The 12,966-nt window shown below is 40.3% G+C and overlaps 1 protein-coding gene across 1 annotated transcript; it reads left to right on the top strand.

Annotated features, from left to right (window-relative positions):
- Positions 1 to 2,817: 2,817 nt before the first annotated feature.
- LOC128732967 (uncharacterized) lies at positions 2,818 to 3,840 on the top strand. The gene is made up of 3 exons (XM_053826467.1): positions 2,818 to 2,882; positions 2,918 to 3,269; positions 3,334 to 3,840. Exons 1-3 carry the CDS (start codon positions 2,818 to 2,820, stop codon positions 3,838 to 3,840), a joined length of 924 nt encoding a protein of 307 aa, XP_053682442.1.
- The last annotated feature ends 9,126 nt before the right edge of the window (positions 3,841 to 12,966 follow it).

The raw sequence follows: 12,966 nt of genomic DNA, 5'->3' as shown, positions 1-12,966 counted from the left end.
TAATGTGTTGCCTCCATTATGGGCTCACGATGCCTCCAATCTAGGGATCTCGATAGGTTCCATACCACCACTATAGGCAAACCAATGATGGTAGAAAAAATGTTTCTCTTTAAAAAAATTCGAATTTTTATTGTTTCTAACCGTCATTTTTAGTAAGAGTGAGAATGTTTCAATCATATCGTGCGCGTGTGCGTGTATATTTGTTTTGATATCAGTGTATTTTGACCGAAAATTTAAAATTCTGCTACTAAATGCGCCACTACTGGTACGCTTACCCTAATATGAATTTAAATTAGGTACCGTAAAACGAGGTAATATTGATCACTTTTTCTCATTTTTCTTGAATATTTCTTCTATAAATAAAAATAATGCATACTTCTTATGTTTGAAACCAGTATGGAAATAATTGCTCTCAGACTAGATTCGAGTGTATTTAGTTGACGTTTTCGTTTAGTGAAAACTAAATAAACAATGTTACATTAAGGTCTCATTTTCTGATAATAAAAAAACGAAATTATTAACAAATGATTTATATAGAGTTTTATATAGCCAAATTATACTACATTAAACCATAATCAAATTTTGAAATATTATTAACAGAAGTTGTTTATTTCACTTATATCTGAGAAGGGTCTAACTGATCAATGTCCCCCTGTTTTAGGGTACTTAGCAGACTTACGACACTGTTTGCTCCAAAAAGGATGATGCAATGTAATCTACCAAAAAGCAATACACTATTCTACTGCCTGCCCAGTTAACTTCTGGGTACGGTGCTGGCCTACAAAGCCAGTCCCCAGATAACACAAGATCGTAATAGAAAGTTCACTTTAAATCGTTTTCATGTCAATTTTACATTAGAATTGCATAATGATTAGAGTATGTCAAAAGAAAGTGAACAATAAGTTGTTTTGCAGTCGTGCGTGTCCTCATATACAACTCATGATTGTGAATTACAAAGCAGTATAGATGATTGCAATATTTAGTTATATCTCAATCACATATTCAGAAGTATTAAGTTGCGTGTTATAAAAACCGCTGTAGATAGATAGAAGATAGAATTAAAAATAATCGTCAAAATTTTCGCACGTATATTGCCTCCACTTTGGTACATATATGCTCTTATCTGACGTGAAATATAACTTTTCCGTTCAGATATGATGTCGTATTTCTCAGTTGCAATCGAGATATACAAACCAAATGGTTTACTGGGTCGTCTTATGTTCGAATAGAGTCAGTAAGGATCGTGGCACTAGCGCCGTAATTGTCCTGTACTCTAATAACCGGCAGCGAAGTCTGTTGATAAAGAAGGGTCAAGTTTTCAACAGGACGTTTATACCCATGGCTTTGCTTTTTACTATTCCACCCAGGAATAATACTGCTACCAATTTTTTAACAACCTTTGTCTAAAAAAAAGTTTATAGTGCAAACAACTTTACAAAATAAGCATCAGTCAAAGCAAATCCGCACTTGCATTCGGAATTCCACTCGAATGGTTAATATATTACTCTACGAAATATATTCCATATTTCTTACCTCATATTTCTCCGCGAAATTCACCCCGAGGATTCAATTTGGCAATCGATCTCTCAGTTCTCTCAGTTCTCTGGCTGACTGCTGCCATCGCTGTCAAATCCTTTTATATGGTACTAGCTGACCCGCCAAACTTCGCGTTGCCACAAATTAAATTGTGTTGTACATAAATCCCGAATCTCGGATGACCTTTGACACAATCGCGAGTTTTGCAAGTTTCTGAGGAGTTCATGGGTGGTTTAATATACAAATTTTCCTCACAGTAAAGTAGAAAACATCTCTTTCTATTGCTTAGCCTGATAAAATAAAGCGGATAGCATTAAAATATTCGCTATGATTATATAACATTTCGCCGAATATCGTTTTGCGGAACACCACTTCTCGGTTGACCATAACGCGGAGTATAAAGTTTCGCGGAATACCATTTCGCGAAAAACCTTACGCGGAATGTACCATTTCACGGCAAATGTTTTCGTGGAAAGTAGGACTACGTCTTACGGCAGGGTTTGGGATAGGGTGTCATTCCAAAAACTTAAAAAATGCAAGCGTCACTAAAACATGAACGATTTTGAACGCCAATAGCTCTGCCAATTATGAATGGCTTTTCATGGTTTAGATACCGATCGACTCATAATAGATGTAGCAGCAGTTAAGCTTAAAAATAATTTGCAATGGCCCCTCATACGTGCACTTAGGCACAGACCTTCATACTTTTTTGCGATGGTTTCCTGAAGCGGAAGCGGTTAGCGGAAAAAGAAAGGAAATACTCGGTGCCATACTGACTGGCATAAATGTACTCTGACGACCTTGTCGTTAATTTCGTCAGTTTTGTTCAAGTTGACAGGGGTTATTCTATATCTCCTGTCATGTTGCATAAAACTGATACATGCGTTTACTGTTTGGTAAACAATCAACCGGGCAACATCTGCTGCAAATTCCCACGGGAGCACACAGGATGCGTTTCAGCATTGGTTCTAACAGTTACTTTCGAGCCGTTAGTCATAAAATGCATATGAACTGTTCCGTCCAACTCAATGTAAGTTACATCACGCTGCACTCAGCAAACGGAAATTCCGTAACAGAATGGAACAACAATACCGAGACTCCCAAACTGGAGTTTGCGCAGCAGCAGCAGGTCTTCAGTGGGGAAATCATATGGTCCGGAAAATCGATATTTCAACTCAACTATCAAGTCGATGTAAACACGGAGCCAGTCGCAACTGCAGGACAACATATTGTAGAGGAATTTAGTATCGCAAACTAAGAGTAGATCCGTGTATATTCGCGATGCTGATGGTGGATAGTGGAAACGAAAGCGCAGACCGGCTGGATTCGCTGTTTTCGGACAAGGTGCATAGATAAATTTGATGTACAATTCATATTTTAGAACAACCATATTTCAGCAACCCAATCACTCTGATTCCGAAACCGAAAGTGATGTTTACTCTAAAGTGAACGAGTTCGAGGTAGTGTTTGAAGACCCGAAGGATAAGGACCACCAGAAGAAGAGTCCGCCCACTATCAGCGAAAGAGCACGGGACCGAAGAGTACTGACTAGTGACAACAGCACAGATTCGTACACATCTTCCATAGCCACAAGTAACGTCTCAACACATGACGAGGAAGTACGCTCCAATCAGAAGGTGACCCAGATAAATACGTGCAAAATCTTGCAGCGTAAATTGGAGTTGAAAGTAGAGAGAGCAAAGCGCAATTATCGGCAGATGTACGAGGAGCAGGTTTGTTTTCAACGCTGGTGCCATATTGAAACAGGAAATAATGAATTTTCGATTTGAATTTTAGGAATTTAATCAAGACAACCAAATTCATAAAACAGCAACGTTGATTCCGATCAACCGTTTGGCGATTCCCGGAGGAACTGTTCGTGACAATCAACAGCCCCTGGTTGACGTTGAATCTACGGTACCGGGTAGCGATGAAGACGAACTGGAAGCGGTGACATTCTTCCCACGAGCCGCAAAGAAGTCAATCGGTTCCGCACAGCACAAACGACAGGAACTGTCCGATACGTTCAGCATACAGGAGATGACAATCGAGTCCGACCAGGAGGATGAGCTGGACTACGAGCAGTGCCGAAAATTGTCGAACAGCAAAGGGTACAAAAAGATTCTAAATCGAGGCTTGAAGGGCGACGGTGACTATTTGGATAACGAGATAGGGGATTACGAGGATGAAGACGATGACGATTCGCAGAACCTGGAGCTGCTGCCGCCGAAGACGAGTTACGGGTTGCGGGAGTGGGCTCAGCGTGCTATGTGTTGCTTCAGGAGGAATGAACTGTTGTCATGAAATTACGAGTACAGGCTGGTGGCGGAAGGTAATGACAATGGGTAATAATGATGTTGATGTAATTGTATAAGTGACTGCCGAAAATATCTGATTTATCTCAGTCGAAAGTTATACTACCGTGTTACGATTGTGTTTTTAGATAAATAAAAGGCAAGATATTCATTGAAAATAAACACAAAGATTTGTTGTATATGGTTTCAACTGTGAAAAGGTACCACCTAGGCGTCGATGTAATTCAACATTTGTGTAGCTGTGCGTTTTCCATAAATGTGTAACATTGCGTAACATATACTTTATACTTTATACTTTATACTTTATACTTTATACTTTATACTTTATACTTTATACTTTATACTTTATACTTTATACTTTATACTTTATACTTTATACTTTATACTTTATACTTTATACTTTATACTTTATACTTTATACTTTATACTTTATACTTTATACTTTATACTTTATACTTTATACTTTATACTTTATACTTTATACTTTATACTTTATACTTTATACTTTATACTTTATACTTTATACTTTATACTTTATACTTTATACTTTATACTTTATACTTTATACTTTATACTTTATACTTTATACTTTATACTTTATACTTTATACTTTATACTTTATACTTTATACTTTATACTTTATACTTTATACTTTATACTTTATACTTTATACTTTATACTTTATACTTTATACTTTATACTTTATACTTTATACTTTATACTTTATACTTTATACTTTATACTTTATACTTTATACTTTATACTTTATACTTTATACTTTATACTTTATACTTTATACTTTATACTTTATACTTTATACTTTATACTTTATACTTTATACTTTATACTTTATACTTTATACTTTATACTTTATACTTTATACTTTATACTTTATACTTTATACTTTATACTTTATACTTTATACTTTATACTTTATACTTTATACTTTATACTTTATACTTTATACTTTATACTTTATACTTTATACTTTATACTTTATACTTTATACTTTATACTTTATACTTTATACTTTATACTTTATACTTTATACTTTATACTTTATACTTTATACTTTATACTTTATACTTTATACTTTATACTTTATACTTTATACTTTATACTTTATACTTTATACTTTATACTTTATACTTTATACTTTATACTTTATACTTTATACTTTATACTTTATACTTTATACTTTATACTTTATACTTTATACTTTATACTTAATAAAGTGTAAAATTGATGTCGTTCAGGTAAAGTAGATATACCACCCCAAGTGACTACCCTGAGGTACACCAGATGTGACAGAGAAGGGTGCAGAGATAACGCTACCTATTTTAGCACCTATTGAGCGTCCAGTGAGGTAGATCTTAACCCTGCACAACGTGTCATCACTTCTTCCAAGCCGCAGAAGTTTTGCTACTGCAGTCTGGTGATTAATTTTATCAAAATCAGCCAATAATTCAGTGCAGATTGTATCAACTTGGAGATGCTTTTGCACCGAATGAACCATGAAGAATGTGTATGAAACCAAGTTGGTACAGGTAAACCATTTGGGCTTGAAATCGTGCTAAGTGTACCATCAACATAGCAAGAGAAGTTAAAAGTTAAGTATTCGATAACAATAAGCTCGAAAAGCTTCCCACTAGCACAAAGCGTAGCGATTCCTCGATAATTAGCTACGTTCTGCTTCGAACCTTTCCTATGCATCGGGAACACATGCATCATTTTCCAGATGGCAGTGAAAACACTACAGCGACATATTAAAAATTCCGGGTAAAAGGCCGCATATAGTTGTACGACATTCTTGAAATATGCCCTGTCCATCATATCCGTCCAGCCTTCGCCGCCTTTTGAATACTGGGTTCTGCAAGCAGTTCTTGTCGTTGATTTTCCATAACTGTTTTCGTTGTTGACCGTCTGTCAACGAAACCGGATTGATAAAATTCAACAAGTCTTCGTATTTGGTGATAGTCGGCTGAAAATGATTTGCAGGTGGTATCGAGAGAGATGATCACACAATAGTTCTGACTGTCTCCAGCTCCACATATTCTTGTTCTTCCAGGCAGCACTTTTTCTTCTGAAAGATTTGGGTTCGCTGCATCTTCTTCTGCGTCTTTTCACGTTCTGACGATGATGGACAGCGTTTTCCTCATCCATCACCCTCCTACATTCATCATCATGCCAGTCGTTCCGCTGATTCCGTGTCATGTGCCCGATATTACTCTCCGCTAATGGCTGTTTTGATGGTATCCCAACAGTCCTCGAGAAGGGCTTCGTCTTCCAGAAGCGCATCTTCGGGTGAGTGCGCGTAGCTTTGGCTGCTTCAACTGCGCTAAATTTTATCAAAACTGGCGCTGGTACCGAATGTTGTTCACAATTCTCCATTTTGAGCCTTAACCTACATAGAGATACGATCTTAACCATCACAAGGTAGTGGTCCGAAACAACGTTAGCGCTTCGATAGGATCTGACGTCAATGATGTCTGAGAAGTGCCGACAGTCGATTAAAACGTGGTCGATCTTTCTGATGCGGTGACCTCCAGGTGGAGCAGTCTGTGCTGGAAGAACTACGTACGGCCATCTTCTTGGAGATGGCAAAGTCGATAAGTCGTATAGGCCCATTTCGTAGGTCAACGAGTGTACGCTGACCGACTTGACCATTGAAATCCCCGGTTTTGATCCTATAGTTTGGGCAGCGGTCATATTCACCTTCCAACTGCGTTTAGAATACAACGTTGTCGTCTCGGTACTTCTGGGATGATAACTATGCACACTGATAATGCTTAAGTTCAAGAACCAGCCCTTGATTCTCAACCTGCACATTGGAGGATTGATTGACATCTCGCCTTTCACGATAAAAGCTGTACCCAGCTAGTGTGTGTTGCCGTAGCTTCAGTAGATGGTATGTCCATCTCTAAACGCACCTACCGTTAAGCCTTTCCAGCACATCTCCTGCAGCCGGTGAAGGCCCTAACCCAGCGAGTTAATAGTGCCGATCAAAGTCCGATCGGCTTTGTACGGCCCTATATAGCCATTAAAATGGGAGCGGGAACTCTTATCCCTACCTTCACGCGGTGTCGGCTGGGACGCAACCGGGCCTAGGGTCCAGTCTTTGGTTGCACCCTCGGATCTGTACTAACAGGGAGAGGAGGGCACGAAGCGCCCGCGGGTGGCGTAGTGCAATGGTGTAACAAGGCGAGCGTAGCTCATGTCTCATAAGCCAGCTGCAGACATCGTAGTGACCTGTTAAAGCTCAGGACTTTAAGCCAAAAAACCAGGTCGGGAGTGCTATGGGTACTTTAAGATCGGTTCCAGGAAGATCCTAATTATGGCATACTGGAATGACGGGAAAACGATCGGATTTGACGCTATAGGTCTGACGTCTGTGCTATTCTACTACCTTAGGTAAGGAAGGGTGACACCTTCCCGAAACGGCGAGTAGGCTAATGGTACAACTGCCATCCGTCCCACTAAAACCGTGGCTGGTCTCTAGGTACGTTCAAAGCTCGTCACTCACGTCAAAGTGCGGTGGTGTTTGTCTTAGATGATATATTCCTGACTAACGCTGATCGGATGCTGAAGGATCGGGGGAGCGTCCCTAGTCATGACCTCCCTGCTTGCACAGATACCCATTGGACCATAAAGGCGACTACACAATACGAGTGGAGATAGCGGCCTAGAGTTGGGACCCATAAGAAATGGATAAATTCCTTAATCAAACCGAGTGAACAACGGAGGGAGCTGTTTGAGGCAAAGATGGTGCCTTTGCCAAAAGCAGCAAGTTGGCGAGATCACCACCAACGAAGTAAGGTAGCCCCCCGGAATCCGAGGGCCAACCCAAAAAAGTAAGCTCACCGAAAACGGGGGCGATACTAAAAAGAAAGGCTGCTAGCTCAGCCGAAAAAGTGAGCGACAGCGGTAGTTAAAAGCAACCGAGGTTGCCGTCGACTGAGGATGTGGTGAATCCTCTGCCACCAGAGGAACAGGAATAGGGCATCCTCCAGCCAGTAGCAAGCTGGAGGAAGCCAAAAGGTTGACGCACGAGTTTTACTCGTTCATGAACCCGCGGTCCAATGTCCATCTCGACATTATGAAGCTAGTGGGGAGCCGCCGCTCTACCGTCATAGCAGCTGCCGAGGCGCAAGATGGCTGCTAAGCTTATGGCCATGCCTAGTCAGGCGCATACACCGCTTGCCAAGTGCAAAGCGGTGACGCAAAACGATGGACCGACGCTGGTTGCAAAGAGGCTGCGCACTGACCGCGCCAACGTGGTAAAGACCCGCCGAACCTAGGCTGAAGATATGCTCTTCGAGCTTAAAAGGGACCCGACGGTCCAGAGTTCGACGTACAAGGACGTGGTGGAGTAGTCCCTGGGTGAAGCGGCTCAACTCAAGGACCTTTCACAACGTACTCTCGTCGAGTGCAGAAACCTCCACGAGGCCACGACGGCAGATGAACTGAAGGCTGCTCTGCGGGACCAGCTTAAGGTTGAGGTTCCGTGGTGGCCTCCGACCTCGTACGATCAATCGGATGATATCCTCGTTCTGGTCACGAATGAGGAGACCATTGCGATTGCCAGGGGTTTAAAAACGAAGAAAGCGCTCGGTCCTGACGAGATTCCGAATGAGGCACTCAAAGCGGCGATCCAAACATACCCTGATATGTTTAGAGAGACGCTTCAAAACTGCCTAGAAGAATGAGAATTTCCAGACAAATGGAAAACCCAAAGACTGGTACTGCTACCAAAGCTGGAGAAACCACCTGACACGTTAGGCAATTAACTAGAGCGGGTAACCCCAAACAGACTGACACCTGTTGTGGAGAGTGATATCAGGCTGGCAAGGATGCAGTTTGGCTTCCGTAATGGGAAGTCTACGGTCGACGCCATCAAGTCCGTCATAGAGAGGGTCGGGAAGCCTATGAGACAGAAGAGGCGGGGCGACAGGTATTACACCATAGTCACGAACGATGTCAAAAATACTTTCAACAGCGCTTGCGCTGCATAGCATGAGGATACCGGACCACCTCTGCAAGTTGCTTAAGCAAACTGCGGGTGTTCCACAGGGCTCGATTCTCGGACCTATGCTCTGGAATGCCATGTGCAATGAGGTGCTGAGGCTCGAGCTGCCCACTGGGATCGAGATCACAGGCGTCGCCGACGGTATCGTCCTAACAGTGGTAAGCGAGTTTCTAGAAGAGGTGAAAATACTGGCATCGGACGCCGTGAGCATAATAAAGAGATGAATCAAGGTTGGTTCGAATCGGATCAAAACTCACTCACTCCCCGTTCATTTGCCGATTCAATACATGCAGATCACGGCACGCTTGTATCTTCTTGCGAAAAGAGAACCAAAGACGCAAAAGAATGAGGCGAAAAAACAACACGTGAACCTCTATCGCCGATAAAGCTTTGTGTGTGTATCGCTGCTTGCGTGTGTCATATTTGATTCTCTCCGAGTGAACGGATCGGCGATAATTATCGTTTCCCGATACGAGTGAGTGATGAGTCTTGAACTTCCGATCGAATCACTTGGCGATAATGCAGTACAGCGATCGGAATAAAATTTTATCGCAAGCAGCAAACACAGGAAACAATCCACGAGCGGCGGGTACCTACGCATAATTTTGAATTGAAATTGGCAAATAGAAGCCGTATACCACTAGCACAGCTGTGTAAACACTAAGATGACCGTTATTACATAAAAATGAGCTTGATAATTTTGACGTAGGACTACGTCTTTTAACATAATAGGCTTCATTTTAAAATATTTTACTAGGTTTGAAATTGCTATCTTAACGTGTGATTTGCCTTTGCAGGTGGATTTCTATCGAACCGCGTTGGCGGATGCAAAAGAAGAAGAGATGACAATTGAATTTTGAATATTTCTAGTGTGATTTGAGATCACGGATGATGTGATTCGGTTCAGGTCGTAAAGTAGTCATTCCCTCGACGGCAACTTAACCCGGCTCAAAATTTCTCGCCAATGGGCTTACAATGGGATTTCGAATTTGGCATGGTTCGATTTTGGCATGCCACGATTTTGGCAACAAAAGTATCCATTTTTGGCAACATAAAATATTTTACTTCCAAAAATATGCTTAAATATCAATCAATTTCCGCATACATACTTTAAATGACGAAAAATTATTGCCCTAAGTGTGTCCATGAAAAAGGGTGGGCGATTTCGAACAATAATATTTTTATTGCCGTAGGACAACGTTTAACCACAGGTCGCCTGTGACTGACTGACATGCACCACACGGATAGCTCTTGGCGGATTTTATAAACATAAAAAGGTTGCAATCGTTGATTAATAACCTTTAGTCAATTTCTAACGCACTTCCATTAAATTTTTTCATCATAAAAAAGGGTCTCGATTTTGGCACGGTTTTGATTTTGGCAACATAGGTGACACGCATTTGTTGCCAAATTCGAAATCCAACTGTATTTTGCAAAACAGTTACAATACAGGCTGCGATTTATGTTCATTGCGGAAGTGTAATTGATGATTTTTATTTACTTTATATGAGCAATCTGCCCTTTAAAACTTTAAAAGGACGTAACTAAATACAACTTACCTATACTTACTCAGCAATTTATTGTAAAAAGGATCTACCAAAATTCAAAAGTGCTTTGATTATGTTCAAATTTAGTAAACTTTTTCGTTTTTAAAACAATGTTAGATTTGTATTTTTTTCGTTTGGCGTTTAGGTTGGCTTTTTCTAAGGCCCTCTCCCAAAAATCATTGTTTTGCCAAACTTATTTTCAAATAACTTTTGGACAACCAAATCGATTTTAATGATTTTACTGCCAAATAAATGGTTTTGTCATTCTTTATATTTAAATGTCAGTCCAAGTTATCTATACCTATAAAGAAGGATTTCTGTCTGTCTGTCTGTCTGTCCGTATGTTCCTTATAGAATCGAAAACTACTGAACCAATCGGCATGAAAATATGCATGTAGAGGTTTTTTGGGGCCAAGAAAGGTTTTAGTGATGGTTAGAGACCCCTCCCCTCACTAAGAGGGGGGGCTCCCATACAAATGAAACACAAATTTCTGCATAACTCGACAACTAATCAAGCAAATAGAACAAAATTTGGCAGGTGGGTGTTTTCGGTGACCAGAATTTATTCTATGGTAAATTGAGACCCATCCCCTCTTTATAAGGGGAATTATAACTCCTCTCCTCTTTAAAAGGGGGGGCTTCCATACAAATTTCCTCATAACTCGAGAACTAATCAAGCAAATGGAACCAAATTTGGCATGTGAAGGTTTTCGAGGGCAAGAATATTTTCTATAGTAAATTAGAACCCCTCCCCACTTTAAGAGGGGGGGCTCCTGTACCAAAGAAACACAATTTTCCTCATAACTCGAGAAGTAATTAAGCAAATGGAACCAAATTTGGCATGTGGGTGTTTTTGGAGACAAAATTTTTTTCTATGATGAATTAGGACCCCTCCCCACTTTAGGAAGGGGGACTCCTATACAAATGAAATGCAAATTTCCTCATAACTCGAGAATTAATCAAGCAAATGGAACCAAATTTGGCACATGAAAGTTTTCTAGGGCATGAATATTTTCTGTGGTGAATTAGAACCCCTCCCCACTTTAAGAGGGGGGGCTCCTATACAAACGAAATACAAATTTCCTCATAACTCGAGAAATAATCAAGCAAATGGAACCAAATTTGACACGTGTGTGTTTTTGGAGACAAAAATTTTTTCTATGATGAACTGGGCCCCTCCTCACTTTAGGAGGGGGGGCTCCTATACAAATGAAATACAAATTTTCTCATAACTCGAGAGCTAATCAAGCAAATGAAACCAAATTTGGCATGTGAAAGTTTTCGAGGGCAAGAATATTTTCTATGGTGAATTAGGACCCCTCCCATCTTCAAGAGGGGGGGCTCCTATACAAACGAAATACAAATTTCCTCATAACTCGAGAACTAATCAAGCAAATGGAACCAAATTTGGCACGTGAGTGTTTTTGGAGACAAAAATTTTTTCTATGATGAATTGGGACCCCTACCCACTTTAGGAGGCGGGGCTCCTATACAAATGAAATTCAAATTTCCTCATAACTCGAGAACTAATCAAGAAAATAGAACCAAATTTGGCATGTGGAGGTTTCTGGAGGCAAAAATATTTTCTATGGTGAAATAGGACCCCTCTCTTCTTTAGAAAGCGAGTTAAGGCCCATCTCCCCTTTAAGAGGGTGGGCTTCCATACAAATGAAATGCAAATTTCCTCTTATCTCGAGAACTAATCAATCAAATGGAACCAAATTTGGCATGTGGGAGTTTTAGATGGCAGAATTTTTTTCAATGGTGAATTACGACCCCTTCCCCTTTTAAGAGGGGAGCTCCCATACAATTAAATTCAAATTTCCTTATAACTTGAGAACTAATCAAGCAAATGGAACCAAATTTGGCATGTGGGAGATTTTCGAGTCTTGAATTTATTTTACGATAGTTAGAGACCTCTCACCCCTGTGGTAGGGGGATACGGACTCTCATACAAATAAAACAGAAATTTTTGCGAAACTCAAAAACTAATCGAACTCGAGAAATTCGAGACTCTTCCATAAAACATTAGTCAATTAAGACCACAAAAACTATCTATAGTAACACTAGATCATTCAGGACGAGACGGTCGCGAGTGTTGCCGGTGACCCGCCGTCGGAAGCGCCGCCCACTGGGGGGCTTGCAAAACTCGAGATTGTGACAAAGATCATCCGAGATTCATGATTTATGTACAACACAGGTTTATTTGTGGCAATACGAAGTTTGTCGGGTCAGCTAGTATGGAATAAATTGTAAAGCGTCAACTAACAGTTGAATTATGTTCCCAAGATGTTTCGAGTTCTGTATCAAATAACATGTAAGATGGTATAGCAAAGGTTCCTTTCACCAGCAGGTGGATTAAATCCGGTTTTTTAAACGAATTTCGGAATTTACGCGGTTTACGTGATTTTCGGAATTTACGTGGATGTGCTCAAAACGTTTTTTTTATACGTACCTAGGTTTGAAAATTACAAGGTTTACGTGGTTTTTACGCGAATTCACGCGTTTTACTAATCGAATTTGGCAACAAATGCAGGTGCCC

The sequence above is a fragment of the Sabethes cyaneus genome, chromosome 1 (assembly GCF_943734655.1).
Source record: "Sabethes cyaneus chromosome 1, idSabCyanKW18_F2, whole genome shotgun sequence".
Taxonomy (NCBI): domain Eukaryota; kingdom Metazoa; phylum Arthropoda; class Insecta; order Diptera; family Culicidae; genus Sabethes; species Sabethes cyaneus.
Note: the sequence above shows the minus strand (reverse complement) of the source record. Positions and strands in the feature narration are given on the sequence as shown.